This window comes from Gallus gallus, chromosome 4 (assembly GCF_016699485.2).
Source record: "Gallus gallus isolate bGalGal1 chromosome 4, bGalGal1.mat.broiler.GRCg7b, whole genome shotgun sequence".
NCBI lineage: Eukaryota > Metazoa > Chordata > Aves > Galliformes > Phasianidae > Gallus > Gallus gallus.
The window spans coordinates 8,546,285-8,562,376 of record NC_052535.1 but is presented as its reverse complement, the minus strand read 5'-3'; the positions used below and the strand labels follow the sequence as shown (position 1 = coordinate 8,562,376).

At 34.0% G+C, this 16,092-nt stretch overlaps 1 protein-coding gene across 1 annotated transcript in view; it reads right to left on the bottom strand.

Annotated features, from left to right (window-relative positions):
• Window positions 1-16,092, bottom strand: part of CHM (CHM, Rab escort protein 1) — a 59,391-nt gene that overhangs the window by 12,596 nt on the left and 30,703 nt on the right. The window contains exons 9-11 of the mRNA NM_001031119.2: window positions 4,508-4,585; window positions 1,233-1,337; window positions 973-1,036 (exon numbers count right to left, since the gene is read on the bottom strand). Of these exons, the coding sequence (NP_001026290.2) occupies window positions 973-1,036; window positions 1,233-1,337; window positions 4,508-4,585 (247 nt within the window). The remainder of the gene's footprint in view (window positions 1-972; window positions 1,037-1,232; window positions 1,338-4,507; window positions 4,586-16,092) is intronic.

Sequence of the window (16,092 nt, the reverse complement as noted above, 5' to 3'; positions counted from 1 at the left end):
ATTATCACAAATATTTACCAAGAAATTCATAATAAATGTGTACATAGGCACACAAAAACTGTATCTGCTTGCTCATCTGCTGAAGATTACTAATCCCATACATATACATTTATGCAATATATAAAAAAAGATCTAGAGAAGCAGTTAGAACTTCTGTATGTAGAACCTGTGATCAAAGTGCTTCTATCATGAAAAAAACTACTGTTAAAGCAGAGTAATACAGAAGATGAAGTAACCAACAGAAATAAGTAAAGGTGAAAAAAAACTGCGAGTTATTATACAATTTAATTTTCTGATTTATTAATAATAATCTGTGGGATCAACACTGCAGAGATCATGCATACATAAATTTTTAACAGAAGTCAATAAGGTCATCTTTGTTTGGAACATCTTCAACAGCAAAATAGAAAGAAAACCTCACAGCAAATTCCTTTCCAAAACGATGACAGGTTAGGAATTCTGTCGGCAAGAGAGCTATTAGATGGGAACAGTAGGACTACTTTAAGGCAAGACTGCTAGTAATGGTTAGGAAGAACACACTTCTCTGTCATCTATATTCTTAGCCTGTAGATAATATTTAATACATGAGAATACAGGAAGCATGCAGAAAAAACACTTAACACAGATTGCTGACCTTAAAAGACTCACAAAGCAGAAAATTGAGATCTGAACAAATATAAAAGGAATCTCAATCTCTAAATGTGAATGTTATAAAAAAAAACCTTTAAATCTTACACAAGAAACTGTTAATTAATATTGCATGAACCAACAATCAGGGAAACACAAGGCAAAGAACTAAAATATAGAAGTATTACTAACAGTTTTATCAGTACAAATATCAGTAGAGAGAGCTGACCAAAAACCTCGATTCAAGCAGAAACAAGAGCATAAGCTAATTCATAACAGTTAAGCAGTTTAAACATTAATACGTACAGTTCATAAAGAGGTAAGTGAAACAAATTTGATATCTACCTGCTGCTCTGAATCTGTTTTTAGCACAGATTGATCTGTAATAAGCACTGCTCTGGAGAGCTGCCTGTAATTAAATAAAGATATGTCATCTCAGGAAGATGAAAAAAATTGCAAGTATATACAAGAGAAGAACTATGCACAGAACTAGGTTGTGCTACAAAAATTGATTAGGAAACAATATTCTTTTAAGTTTAATTTGCAGAGTACTTTATACGTTATTGTTTGAACAGATGCACTGTATTTGCTGTTTTACTACATACCTATAACACACATTTTCGCATACGCTCTCTGAAAGGTAACTATCTTCCACAATAAAATAGTTGGCACTTATTCTTTGTCCAAAATGATCAACAACTGCTTTGCATCTGTTAAAAAAATTCAAACCAAATTAGTAAATTCAGACAAAGTAACAAAAGTATGCATGTTTTAAGTAAGTTATACAGAACATTATTTATATCTGTCAAATGAATTACCTGTACATTTTTAGCACATGAACCCCTGTAACAATTGATAAAGAAATCCTATACTTATATGTTCTACATGGTATATACAAGTTCTACGTACATGTTAGAATATTAATAAATTTGTGATTTTATAAGGAAAACGGACTTAAATTAACAACACTGCCATTTGACTGTGCATGAAAATAGCATATATTTCACACTTTACATTACATGGAAAAGTCATACTCTGAATGATTTTGTGGCTGTTACCATCATGGTGTTATTTTCCCCCCATTGCATATCATTCACCTATCAGTAAATATCATGACATGCATGTTGCACCTTATGAATAAACATTATTGTAACTTATGTGATCAAGACCATCTATACAACAAGAGAAGATGAGAATCAAATCTAGAAAAGTAACAGCAGTCAGCTGTCACCAGCTTTAGCAGGGTTAGGATTTCACCAGTGCTTCTTCTAGTCAGAAATAAAAACCTAAGAATGGTGGAGGCAGTACTTATATAACAACATCAGAAGTTAATTACAAGTAAGCACGCTTATGATGCTAACTTCTGATGTCTGTTTCATAGGAATCTGCATGTTACATATACATCTATATTCAAATGTAACAGAAAACTTGCAAAGTGGTAATTAAAAAAATCAAATAGTGTTAGTATTGCTTAACTTTAAACATGCAGTACTTTTCACAGTTTCAGTCACATTCTGTTCAACACGTGTTTGCATTCCACTTGCAACTTTTTATGGTTTTTTTTAAGTTTTTTTCTTAATGTTAACCTGATTTCTTTCACAAGCACTCATTTGAATATTGCAAATAAACAAGGAAATCAAGCTGTTACAGTTCTTAACTAATTATAACCTTTCTTATTGTTTATGAAACAATTTCCCCTGCCACCCCCCTACATGTAATCGAAGGAGAAAGGTTGATTAAATGTCATGTTATATCACTCAAAGCCAGCAAAAGCAGCTACATGCCTTTTATTTTCCTGCTAAGTGTTGTTTCCTCTCCTTTGTTCAGGAATAGCTATCAGCCTGTGTGTTTGATAAGATTTTGAACAGAAAAGAGACAGTGCTTTTCATATCAGTCTCCACTTTACTTCAAAGGATGATGCTGAGAAAATTTCTTTCAAGTACTGCTTCCAAATATGGAAGACACTTATGCACTGACATTACCAGTTCTCTGTCATCTGATATGTGTTGGGACAATGAATCATACAGAACCCTTCATTGACCTTCTTTCAATGTGTCTAGATAAAAGGATGAAAATTAGAATCCATCTCCTTGCAGTGCCACGAGTTATAAATGTACTTTATAGGGCTCATTATCCAAACTAATGGACTAAGGGCGACATCCTTGAAATGGACTTACCAGCACTGACAAAGCCGGTATGCAGTATTTCAAGACAGATATGTAAATTACTATGTGTTTGCTATAGCTTTTTATTACAGATGTATAAATTTCCATTTCTCATCTCTCTACCATTTTTGAGACATAATTAAATAATTGGAAACATATTTTAAAAGTAATACTAATAATAGACATTTGATCAATACAACACATGTAACCTGAAATACTCTAAAGTTCATCAGACAAAGCCAAATAAGTGACCTACAATAAAAATGGAAAAAATAACAAAAAAGAAAATGCTCATCATGAATACATTCAATTTGCTTTAACCTCAAACTAAGCAACATGGTGGGTATTTTATTTTTTATTTTCTTTCCATCAAGAGCGCAGGAAGGTTTGCATATATACTAGAACACTGGACATAATCTGACAGGATAAATAAAAAAATAGAAATTCACAAGTGAACTAATGAAACTTTAAAACAAGTATGTCTAAAAGTTCGCATACTTTCATGCTGTCTCCTCTGAATCTTACTTTCAAAAAGGGCTAGAATAACATGCTAAAAATAACCAGGGAGGTTGGGACTATAATCGACTGCTCTCTGTATATATAACTAGAGATGGTAAAAAACAGTGGAAAAGCAGTTCAACTAGACACTGAACTGCTTGTTTGTTTTCTGAGCTGGACAGAATGTTAGCTGTGTCTGTAGAAGAGTTGGAATGAACTCTGCCGATACTTAGGGTTAGATTAAAATACTAAATGGACAATAAGAAGTCTGAGATGAAAATCAAGGCTTTATCTGCAAGCATAAATTGTCCTTACGTGTACACCAAAAAAAAAAAAACTAAAAAACTAAAACCTTAATAAAATTTGAAAGAATATGGAAAATGTTTACAAGCTAGTCATGAACACTGCACAATTTGTCTATGTGTATTTTGTTTAACATATTTGTAATCAAGACAAACTACAAATTTTCCTACATACTTTCTAGCTTGCTTTTTCTACAGAATGTTTTCAAGTTTTCAATTACAGCTGAAAAACAAACAAAAAGAATCTTAAGAGAGTCAAAGCCTGCAAGTGGACTAATGACTGATAGCACATACGTAACACACACCACGATAATCTACACAGCTGTTAAAAAAATGCCACTATGGAAAAAACTATGGGTTGATTTTTCTTAGCTCAACTTTAAGCCTGCCTACAGGTCTGATATTGTAAAAGAATTTATCCTAGAATAAGAGGGCAGCATAGTTTATGACAACAATCTACCTAAAAACTCATTAAAGTCTTTTCTCTTGGAGTGACATGCATTATCAGCAGAGATTAATCTGATGAGTCTTTAGGTGAGCTCCATTTTTAAAAACGCAATAACAGAGGGCTTTGTTGTCATCTGATGAAAATCAATTAGAGTAGGTAAGGCCACAAGGAAAACTAACATCACTCATCACCAGCCCCCGGCAGCTGAAATGATTTGTCTTCCAAGCTTGGGTGATCAGGAGCTGTAGTAATATCACAGGGAAATTAATTTAGTTTCTATATTCTAGACCCACTTTCCTTGTTCTGGAGGACCTATACACAAATTACTTTTAATCAAGGTTGATGTGTTATTAATATCAAGGAGGATCTTTGAAGAATTCTTCTTCTTTTTTTTTTTTTAAATTGACCTAACACATTTTTCATCTGTATTTTGTATATAAACAGAAGGTTACTTTTATTATCCTTACCGTCCCGATTCTTTGTCCACTACAAGGCACTGCACGGAATGGCGAAGACAATATATACCACCAAATACAGCACACATCCTAGAAACATACAAAATAAAGGTTACTCCAATCACGACTAACTTTAAGCAATGTGAGCAAGGCAAAGTATTGTGCACATTGTCACAGTACAACATTCGTAATGACAAGTCAATATCCCAATCAGACAATCAAAACAATCAAAATATGGCACATCTGTCATTGTCGTTTTGCAAAACGTTTTTCACTTTTTTTTAATTGTATTTATAATTGTCTCCTAAATTGTTACACTACGTTAAGAACTCATTCTCTGTTATCATCCTCAATCATTAGGGGAGAAAAGCACCTATTTACTGCAGACAGACAGAGTAACTACTGACCACATTACACTGCAGATGGTATAGAATGAGAAGAACACACAGTAACCAAATCAAACTCCTACTTGAATTTTAAGTGCGATTCAAAAAATTATTCTTTTTCTCTTATGTATCTCTGGGGATTTCTTTTCAGTTGCTACGTGACACCAGGCAGCGTAAGCACTTCACTGGCTACAAGTAGCTTAAATTTTGAGGGTAACAAAAAAGGGTTTTTAAAATCTCAGTGTCCTCTTACAAACAGCCATTCCTCCCAGTTCTGCATATGTTAAGATCTAGCTGCTATGTATAGAATAATAAGAAAAAAAAATGTTCTAAACAGAAAAAGGAACCAGATTCACAAGTCAGTTTTTAAAAAGCTACAGCAACTAAGCTGTTGAACAGTTTTCCCTTAGGAACCGATCCCAATCACACAAGTAAATTACACTATCTAAACATTAAGCCAGAACTACAACTTATCTGTTTTTATAGTATAAGGGGACTGACAGTTAAATATCATAATTTGATTTAAAATGTTAGGAAGTTACTTCTGAATGTGTTTATACCAACTTTTACAGGATATAGCTTTTCATAAGAGATTCTGAAATAATTATCTGGTCATGGTTCTGTACTTGGCTTTGATGCAGTAGGACGTATACAGTTGAGAATGACACTGCTGCAGTAGGGGTCAACAACTCAAACTCAGCCTTCAACAGGTACATTTTACCACAGTATTTGGAACATGGCTCATTGTAAGAAGTAATCTGCAGCTACACCTTGCATGCACTCCTGCTTACAAACATGCTGCTCTAAGACTCGTGTCTTCTATTCTCTACTGTGTTTCACTGCAACTACTTGTAACTAGGCCCAGAGGCTAATCTGCTAAATCAAATCATATTCAGATTCACCACTTATTTAAAAACAGTCAATGAAACATCTTCTTTGATCCATATCCAAAGAATTAGTACGACAGCACCTGAATGAAATCTGGGCCTTCACGTGAAGCGAATCCACTGCAAGATTTCATCCCTAGCCAGGATGTCTCACTGCCCCTCACCAAAGCGAGTCACCAGATGGATCTGCCCTATGCACAGGATCCAAAATTGCTCCCCCATAAAGCAGCACAGTAGAAGTTCAGCTGGTTTGGTGATAAACCTGAGATCATGTTTATCTCCCCATCCTAACTTCCTAGATCTTCCAGGCTAAACCTCTGGGGATTAGAATTCGCATGACACGATGAGACACAAGATAACTAACAACAACTACCAAAAAGAAAAAAATAAAAGCTTAATTTCTGTTAAGAGATGCCCAAAGTTTTTACTGGACAATATTAACATTCAAATGGCTGCAATATCACTGCTTCTAAAAACCTTTAATCCTAGCTCCTTAAAAAAATCTTAATCTAAGATAACATTCTTGAAAATGCTACCAAGCAAGCATGGACAGTCATTCTGTCCTTATTTTTTTTGTTAACAGCGTGCTATTTTCAGGATACTTTTATTGTAAGAATAATACGAAACAGACAGGATGAAGTTCTCAGTGTAGGGAAAGGTAAAACAGTAAGAACACTGATTAAATATTTTTCCAATTACGTTAAAAGACTAACAATCTCTCTTTTTAAAAATTCCAGCCAGTGTGGAATAAGTGAAGAAGGAAGATGAGGGAGATGTCCCTGATCTCTTAAAATTTCAAGTTCATCCTGTTCAGACTGTCTGATATACCTTGGGAATCTTTGTTGTTCTATTTTCGCCCATGGATCATTCACTTCAATCAGCTATCACTGATCTCTTCTCATGAATGCAGAAAAGAAAGAATACAATCTTCATATTGGCATAAACTGTGTATCCTCTTCTCAGAGAGAACTGCTGAGATAACTGCCAAATGTTATCAAGTGACATTTGACAAGTCTTCCTTCTTCCTACAAGTTAAATAAACCCATGCGTTTTTGTGATACCTGTTATTCAGAACAAACTCTTGGAAGAGAACATAAAACAGTCTGTTAAAATACTGAACATGCTACAAATTTGTCACATTTTGCCATATCCGAGAAGGATAGTCTAAATTTCCTTGTTAACATCCCTTTTATTCCGCTCAATTCCAGTGGGACCCAGCCATTTAGTCTTCAGCTCACAGATGAATGGACAGAACTGAAAGTAGGAGGACATAGAAACTAGAAATTACACCCGTCATCTCATTAACAGAGTTGGTATAGGTGCTCCACTTAAAATAAAGGAATGTGCAATCCTATTTTTTCTTTAACAGAGTTTACACTGCAATTAATAAGATTAGTGCTACCACATTTCTAATACTTGTATGGCACTAGCTAGGCATTGTCCCAGCTACAGCACGCAGTTAATCTAAGAAAAGCAAGGTGGCTTGCTGGAATGTAGTTCTCCTCAACTTCCAGGGTGAGCGTGGGAATTTCATGGCTTACAACTCGTGGCTTTTTTGAAGTTACAGGTCTTCAGTGAATTCCAATAAATCATATAGTATTTAAAAACAGTAAGACTATTATTTTTTTTTTAATTAATGTGGGGTAAAAAATAATTAAAAATAAATCTAATTCATCCAGCCTTAGGAAAAGGATTTTCTTAATTCTCAGTTTCATAACCAATTTTCAGAGATACTGCTGAGTTCCAACTAATGCTGAGTTCTAACTTACAAGTGTACAAAGTATTACTGAAACTTCACAGTAAGCATGCATAAATAACACTAATCATTCAACCAGTGCTTGTCATGTTCTAATTTGCTGATGATGTTCAATGATTCCACAGGTGTGAAACTAAAAACAAGTTTTAATGTGAATATATTCCCAAGTGAAATTGACACTTATTCTCTGTCAAAAATGTGCCTTTTCTTATTTAATGAAAGATACCAAAAGTACAAGAAAGCCTATTTCTGCAAACCTGTTTTCTGTGTCCTCCCTATCATACCTGTATGAATTGTTTGTAAGAGCAGCTCACAGAAAACAGTCTGTCAGGAGACAGCAGTCTCCATGGGAATTAAAGACAAAAGCTGTTCTTCACATTTCTTTGTCAATTCAAAGTGCTTCAAAAAATAGGGTTGCAGAGAAGACTGTGTACCTCACACTGATATTATTATGTCTTGAAAGAAATATTTTATTACATACTAAAGGTATTCTGCAGTACTGAAGAAAACTCACTGCCTTTTTGCCCTGACACCACACATAACAATGAATCCAAGCCAGGAATGTCACATGTGTAACTTTCATGGATGATAAACTTGGAAGAAAAGAAAAGCTTGATGTTGCAAACTTGACTTCCAAAAACAGAAAACATATTGGCTTTGGAAAGCCATGTTAGATAGTTCAAGGACAGTTAATACCATGATACCTTTTAAACAGTATGAATAATGCAGCATAGCAAATGGCTGAAGTGTGTTAACAGCCCACATCTCTTCCGAACTGCACTCCAACAAACGGTATATGGAAATGCAAACAATATTTCTTACTTGCTTCTTGCCAAATCAGAAGATCCAGTACCCCAGAAACACCACTTCTGTCCATGCAAAATTCATCACTTTTAATCCTGCTCTTGGTTGTCTGGATGTTGTTGAACATGACACAAAATAACATCCACTGAAGAATTATTACAGAGCCTTGAGACACTGGCTTATTGTCCATAATGCTGCAGAATGACTCCTAAGCTGATAAAATATGTATCAGCATCTTTCAAACCAACTCTGATAAATTTATTTTATATGGTGTAACAAAAAATTTGTACTGTTTCCTAACTAGAACTAAGACTACCTAGTTAAAAACTGTAGAAACTATACTTTCCCTTTCACTTCAACTACAGTAAAGATTGGTGGCTGTATGTTTTTTTCTTTAATATAAATAAATACACTTTATTTTACTAGCATGCTTTGAAAGAACTTTGCTGCTTGGCTGCACAAAAATGTGAATTACTTATTTTCAAGAATAGTCTGCTATCTAGTAGAGGAGGGCATGACCTGTTTTCACCGTAGGCCAGCAGAAAGTGTTTCTTCTTAATAAAAATAGGAACGAATTTTGATTGTACTGTATTAAACAACCATGAAGAGACAAAATACCTATTAAAACAGCTCTGCCTAAAACCCACATATTTAGGAAGAACTTGCCAAAAATATTTAAATAGAGAAGCTGAAATATTAACTGAGTGGCACCTCAATAATCTACGAGAAAAGTGAAATCACTGTGCTAATGTTACTTTCATACAATAGGCTATTCAAGAAGATGTGACTCCACTTCAAGCACAAGGGAACTCTTTGATACCATTAACCCTAAATGACAGGCATTTAAACTGATATTACTCTAATTAACTACTGCCTACAACAATATTTTAAGTTTTGCTGAAGGATAACAAGAACACTGTACTCTACTTCAACTTTGCCCCGGGGACATCAAATCATATCACAACTAAATTAACAGTTCTGAAAAATTTTGGCCTGGTAGCCCTCTCTCATACACAGCCTTTAAATGCCATTTCAGTTCCCATCAAGGTAAGAATCAGTAGCTGTAATTGTTAATACAGCTGTGAAGCAATTGTACATATTAAAAGCTGATTTTTGACAACACATTCATGATGATTTATGAGTTTGTATGTAATTGGATTATTCTATTAATTTTTCTGATTACTGCTTCAGCCAATACAGTGAAGGTCACTTACAAAATAAATCTTCATTACATTTCACAGAAAGTAACTGCCTCCAACTAGTTGTTTTCTTTAATTAAACACTAATGTAACATGAGAGAAAAATAGGCTTCAGGGTTGCTGCATCTGTTGCAACATGAGGAGTTTACCACTTTGATGTAATGCTCTGAGATATTAATTGAACAAAAATAGAACATCTCTCCATCTGACATCTCTATTTTCAACACTGAGATATCACAAACACCCTGAACTTGCAGACCACCCTTAATTTGAAACTACATAAAAGAAGTGAAAAACTATATCACAAAGTATAGTTTCCACTCATACGAAGGAGTTTTTACTTCTAGCATATATTTTGTCTTCCATTTTCTAAATTGCGTGGAGGAATTAATTAGAAAATATTTATCTTGAGAATTGTACAGCTCTCTGCAACAACTATTTTCTTAAAGATGAATACTGCATGAACAGCACAGAAACTTTTGGAGGAAGATCAAAGAAAAACATGCCAAGGCCTGAATTAATGCATTGTTCTCTTTCAATTTATTTTTTCCCCCCACATAGACCAAGCAGTATCCCCGTTCTTACATTAAATCCTCTGTTTCTTAAAGGTCTCTAGGACTTAAGCATTTCCTTCAATATTGCTTTATGTTCTAAAAAACATTAAAAAGTAGAACACAGACAAGTGAATTAACTATAGCAGCTACTGTTAAAGGTAGTTTTTTCAAAACAGAGTTCCCATATGAAAGACAAATTTCATTATGTGCAGTGATCACTTCGGTGAAGGAAAAAAAAAGTAGAAGTCAGCATCAAAGAAATATTTAATACTGCCACCTACAACTGTTCTGGCATTTTTAGTTAATGATAATAAAGAACAACAAATTCTAGAGCAAGCAAATGAAGACAGCGTCAACTATTCTGACTTCTTCCTGGAGACTCTGTTCAGCATTCCTATAAAGTCTTAAAAAGGTCCTGATGTATTTATAGTTATCCTAGTCAACAAATACAATTAACAAAACCATCAGAAAGTTTTTTGCAGGAACCAGAATTCTTATGCCTGTATTTATATAGCATGGTAGTTTCCTTTACCAGATCTTGGCTTCTGTCCTAGCATTGCAAGAAAGAAATTCAGAAATTCTGATCTGGCAGCGCTATAGTAAGAGTTGCTATAATGGCAAAGTTCCCAGTTGGAACACTAAAATAATAGTGAGGGACCTCTGTACCCTTCATTTTCACCAAACTCTTCGCATGTAGAACTAACAACTAGCTCTTCTTGATTGTACCAGTTTAAGAATGTTATATAGAGAAATCCATATTCCTATTTATGCCTTTAGATAGTTTAGATTTCAGCCTTACTTAAATACCCTATTTAGAAGGAAAGGTATGTTTACAGAAAAAAGATGTTTACTAACCTAATACAATAATACATACAATAGAATAATTACAAGAAAATCTCAGGAAGAGATCATAAAGGAAGAGATCATAAAGATTTTTGCAAAGACTTGTAAATTACAAAGAATTATGACAATTTATAGGGGTAAAAGTATAACCAGAAAAAAGTCTCATAAAACTATAATGGTAAAGCATGGCCACCTGTTGAAGCAAAACCACATATTACTACTAAGTTATTACTAACACAGTATACAATAGTATATAGTAATGAATTTCACTTGTTACAGAAACTATAATGGAAAACTATACACTGCAAAGATGATGATCAATATGATGAAGTACGGGGCTACTGTCTTCCAAGCAAAGATTCAAGAATATGGGACTTGGTCTAATACAAATAGTTACAGTGCCATAAAGTGGCTCAAGACTTTGAAAGGTCAAAAACCACAATATTCCAAGTGTTCTTTCTTAAAATAATAACATTTTTACTCAAAATAGTATGTTCAATAAATTTGATACTCGTGCATCTTGTTCTGCAGCATTATTTCAGAACAGGCTTCAGAGGTAAAGTTACTACAAAATTAACTTACACTTAAGTTGCATGCTGTTGACTGAGTTTTAGGCAAAGCTCCAAAATAAAGTATAACACATTTTAGCCATATCACAGATGTACTAGCATCAACACATAGCTGTTAATTACCAGAATTTAAGAAAAAAAAAATTGCTTAATACTGGCTTAGTAAATGGGAGAATTACATAAAGATTTTTTCAGGATATTGCAATTAACACTACTTAAAAGTAAGTACAAATTAATAAACATTCCCTCGGACGTTAAACAGGTGATTTTTATGTCAGTAATGTAAAGATCCACCAGACAATATATTCAACTATGTAATTAGCAAGTATCTTACTAATTAAGACTGTAGGGTACAGACGCAAAAAAGAACAAGTGCAGAAACCAGTCATTGACCATTAGGTCATCTACAAAATGCAGCTATGTTCTCTTGGCTTCCAAAAAAACCCTTCCAAATTCAAGTTATCTTAACCAAAGAAATTCATGGACTATTTTACTAATTTAGTAATGTTCTGCAGGCTAGTTTTCTCTGTCTTCTACTTTAGTCAAAATGGACTCTGCTGAACTACATCAGCATTTACATCTCACATTGGTTGTTTCCATAGATCTGCTCATAATGCCGTATATATGCCTGAATCCTTTAACATGTAACAATTTGCGCTTACCCACAAAAACTGAGAGTAATTTGCTTGTTAGGAGATGGCTGATAAATAATACCAAAACAATGCATTAGAGTATATTCCAATTCCTATAATACAATTTCTTGACTGAATTTTTTTCCACATCTAGTTAGGGCTCTAAAATGCATGTACTCTGTCAACATTCTCATGATTCTCTTCAGAACATTCCACGTGATATACCCTAATATTAGCTGAAGGCCCTTAACAAGTACAAACTTTTTAAGACGACTATACTTATGGTAAGTGAAACAGTAAGTATAAGAAACGCTCTCATATTTGTAAATAATTCTAAACCAAATGTCTCATTGAGAAAAAAGATAAATTCTAGAACTGCGATGTATTTTAAGTTTCATACAACGCATTAGAATGCATTTCCCAACAAAGGTTATTTCCAAATTAAAAGTCTTTTCCTGTCAAATCCTGAGAAATACTGTGGGCAAGGACACAAAAGCATTCCATAGCTTTATTAACGACAATGCTCACTGATCTGTGAATAACCTGAAAAAAAAAAGTGAAGATTATTGAGTTACTTTACCAATCTATCCATCCATCACTATAGAACAGGTTTCAGCTTGATGGATTATCACACTTCCATGATGTTTATCCCAAGAAAGAGTTTCTCCTTAGGGGGAAAAACAAACAACTGATCCTACGAAGTCATGCTAAACACTTGCCCATTTGGCATTCATCTATGAACACAGTGAAAAGAAATATATCAAGTTTGTCTTTAAAAGCCAAACTGCATCAGAAGTTTTATTATTATACTGAACTGCAAGTAAAAATGAAGTAATTACAAAGAAAGCAGCACAGCAGCTTCTCTTACTAGCTGGCATTTTGATTAAGACCAAGAAATAATGGCAAGTGGTCAGTAATTCTAAAGTAAATTTTCTGGTCTGAAGGGAATTATCTTAAGTAATAATGGATATATAAAAATGAACATGATTTCGAAATTTAGAACTTCTCTCTCAGATACAGCCTATGTTTTTAAAATCAGCTGTGATCCTTTCCTACTAGAACAAAATTGCAGACTTCCTAAGAGTCAAATTTGTCATGCAACTGTCAAAAGGAAATAATAACACTGTTTAAATTTAGTAATAAGGCAAGTCTTTTAATACAGAAAAGTTATGTGTATTGCTTACGTGTAAAGATCTGATATTTATAGATTCAAATGAAAGAGATTATGAATTTTTCAATTTATCAATTTTAAATGCATATTACATTCAGCTTTCCTAAGATCCAGCTTTAATTTTACATTACCAAAAGCTTCCTAAAGATCTTAACATGTACATAATTTGAAATATTAAATACCTAAGGCAACCTTAGAAGCTTCAATATTTGTAGCAGATAATGGCTCAAATGTAAAGGTAAAAACTGATCATTCATTTTCAAAATACATACAAGAACTTTCCAAAGCCATTGCATAATCCATCGTATCTCAGCCTGGACTCAATCATCTTGTAAATTCAGGGATTAAAAGGGATGAATCACCTTCTTCAAATCCTTCCTCCATCAGAAAATTATCACTGTCACTGGCTCTGACACAAAATGACTAATTTAGGCTAGAATCTCTAGCAACTACTTAAAAAAAGTGATATTGCCCACAAAACAAATACACAGTGTAAAAGCTCAGAGCCTTTCTATAAGAAATGCAAGACATTAATTGACTACCCATACAAGTCAGTGGATCATCTGTTCCCATGGCAAAGCAGCAGAAGACCACCTATTACTAGAACCACACTTGTGAACTCTTTGATGACTATTAACAAAAAAGAAAATAAGAGCAGGGTGTATCACCCCTCCAAATCTTTCACGTGCAAACAGATGATGTACAACAGTCTCTAACACTCTAAAATTTTTAACTGGGGAAAAAAATGCACCACTACTTAGAAAGACCAGTTTCCATTTGGATGCTCATATTTGCATGTGTCCAGAAAAAAAGAAAAATTTGAAACAAACTGAAGAGAAACTCAAAGACTTGATCAGAATTCAGGTTGTTCACAAAGCAGGCACATGGAAAAATTACAGAGGTGAGGTCACAACTCAAAATAAATAGCCTAGTATTTGGCAGTTACTTTAGACTGATTTTTAACCTGAATATCTTACTTGTCCCTCAGCTACAAAGGAAAAAAATCAGAAGTTGACCATTTTTTAAGATTTACTCTTTTATTACGAAATATTTGGGGCATTTCCTAGTCATTTCTAGAAGTATATAAAAAACAACACAATCACCCCATGCAATACAAATGCTGTATTATTGAGGCCTTTGAGCTTACAACAATGCCCAATTGTCATCTTTCTTCAGAGATCTGTTTTCAGGAAAATTAAAGTTGTTATGGAATTACAACAAACACTTTAACACAGCAAACCACAAAGCATACTGATTCCTGCAGCTGCCTTGCATGTATTTCAGTGAAGTTTTGGTGTCTTAAGTTAACTGTAGGAAATCTAAAGGTTTGGTATGATTTTCCTCAAATTGTGGGTTATTTTTTCATTAATTTATTTTCACCAGGCATAACACATTCTACTTCGTTAGAAAAGAAGGAAGATAATGGTTTCATACCTACAAGTTTGAACCAAAGACAGTTTGTATTCAAGCTAACTAAGTTTTGCTTCTTGTCAGCCTGGAATAGCATGAGGCTTCTAACGACCTTACTTATACCACAGATACAATTTATAGAGACAGAAATCTCACATCTGCACCTCGACATATTGGGAGGTACATTACAGTGATATAAAAGTTTAATTTTCTCACCTAAACCATACCTGTTTAAACCAATAAAGAACTAACACCACTTTTACTCACTCAAATGTCATCAGTAGTTATGAAATGTTGTACTGTTTATGCAGAATTCATTTGGAATGCAGGGATGTGACTTACAAATGTCTTTGACTCATTCACATAAATATGCATGCATGCCATTTATAACAGTAGCCTTGATGAGAACACACAGTGTAACTGGCTGCAAGAAACGCTTAAGAGGTTTACATTAAAACAGAATATAGAACAGCGGTTAGAAATCACAGAACAGGTGACACCTTACTCTGATAACCTGGTGATAAAAACTGTAGGGTATGATGTATAGGTTGTGGCATTACTACTTTACCACAGAGTTTGAATAGTATTCCTCCGATACTTCTCAGTTTTAAAAAGATATCATACCCCAGGCAGACCAGGTACATTAATTGGCATTAATTAAAAAAAAAAAAGTGCCTGCCTTCTAAGCTGTTCACTTAAAAACAAAGCCATTCCAAACTTCCTAATTCTTTTACCTAAATGGTTTATAAAGTCTTTATGCAGATCTTTTAAAAACATGATTATTTCTTAGTTTGTGAGAGTAGCTTGATTCAACGATTTCTATACTGTCTTTATCATATTGATAAGATCTGCAATTCAATAAAGCCAAACCAAACCTAAAATGCAGCAAACCAATGGGTATAGAGTTCAATCTAGCTGAAGATTTCCTGTGATTGTCAAAGAGTTTTCCAATAAGAAAATTCATATAACCTCTAGACACCACTGTTTCTAATTCCTGAAATATACTGCTGGTGTAGATCAGAAAATTGCCTGTGCTGACTATTAAACCAAATGGAGCTAAAGGGCTTTTAAGGCTGTAAGAAAAAAAAACGTAGGGAGAATTCTAAGTTGAACTTCAGTAATTTTTTCCAGGTATTTGAAGTCCAAGAAGGTCGAAGGAGACCAATGGCAAGACTTGTGCTTCTGTAATGGCTCTGAGAACCTTTTGACTTTTCATCTATTGGCCACGTACTTGAATCTATTAACACAATGTCCTGGTAAGACAGGAAGACATCCCTAACATCCAAATCATGTTATAGAACTGGTGTTTATGTCCAGAATCCCGATCAGAAATATGAATAAATATGTAAAAAAATCCTGCTCACTAATTCTGAGTGCATAATTGCA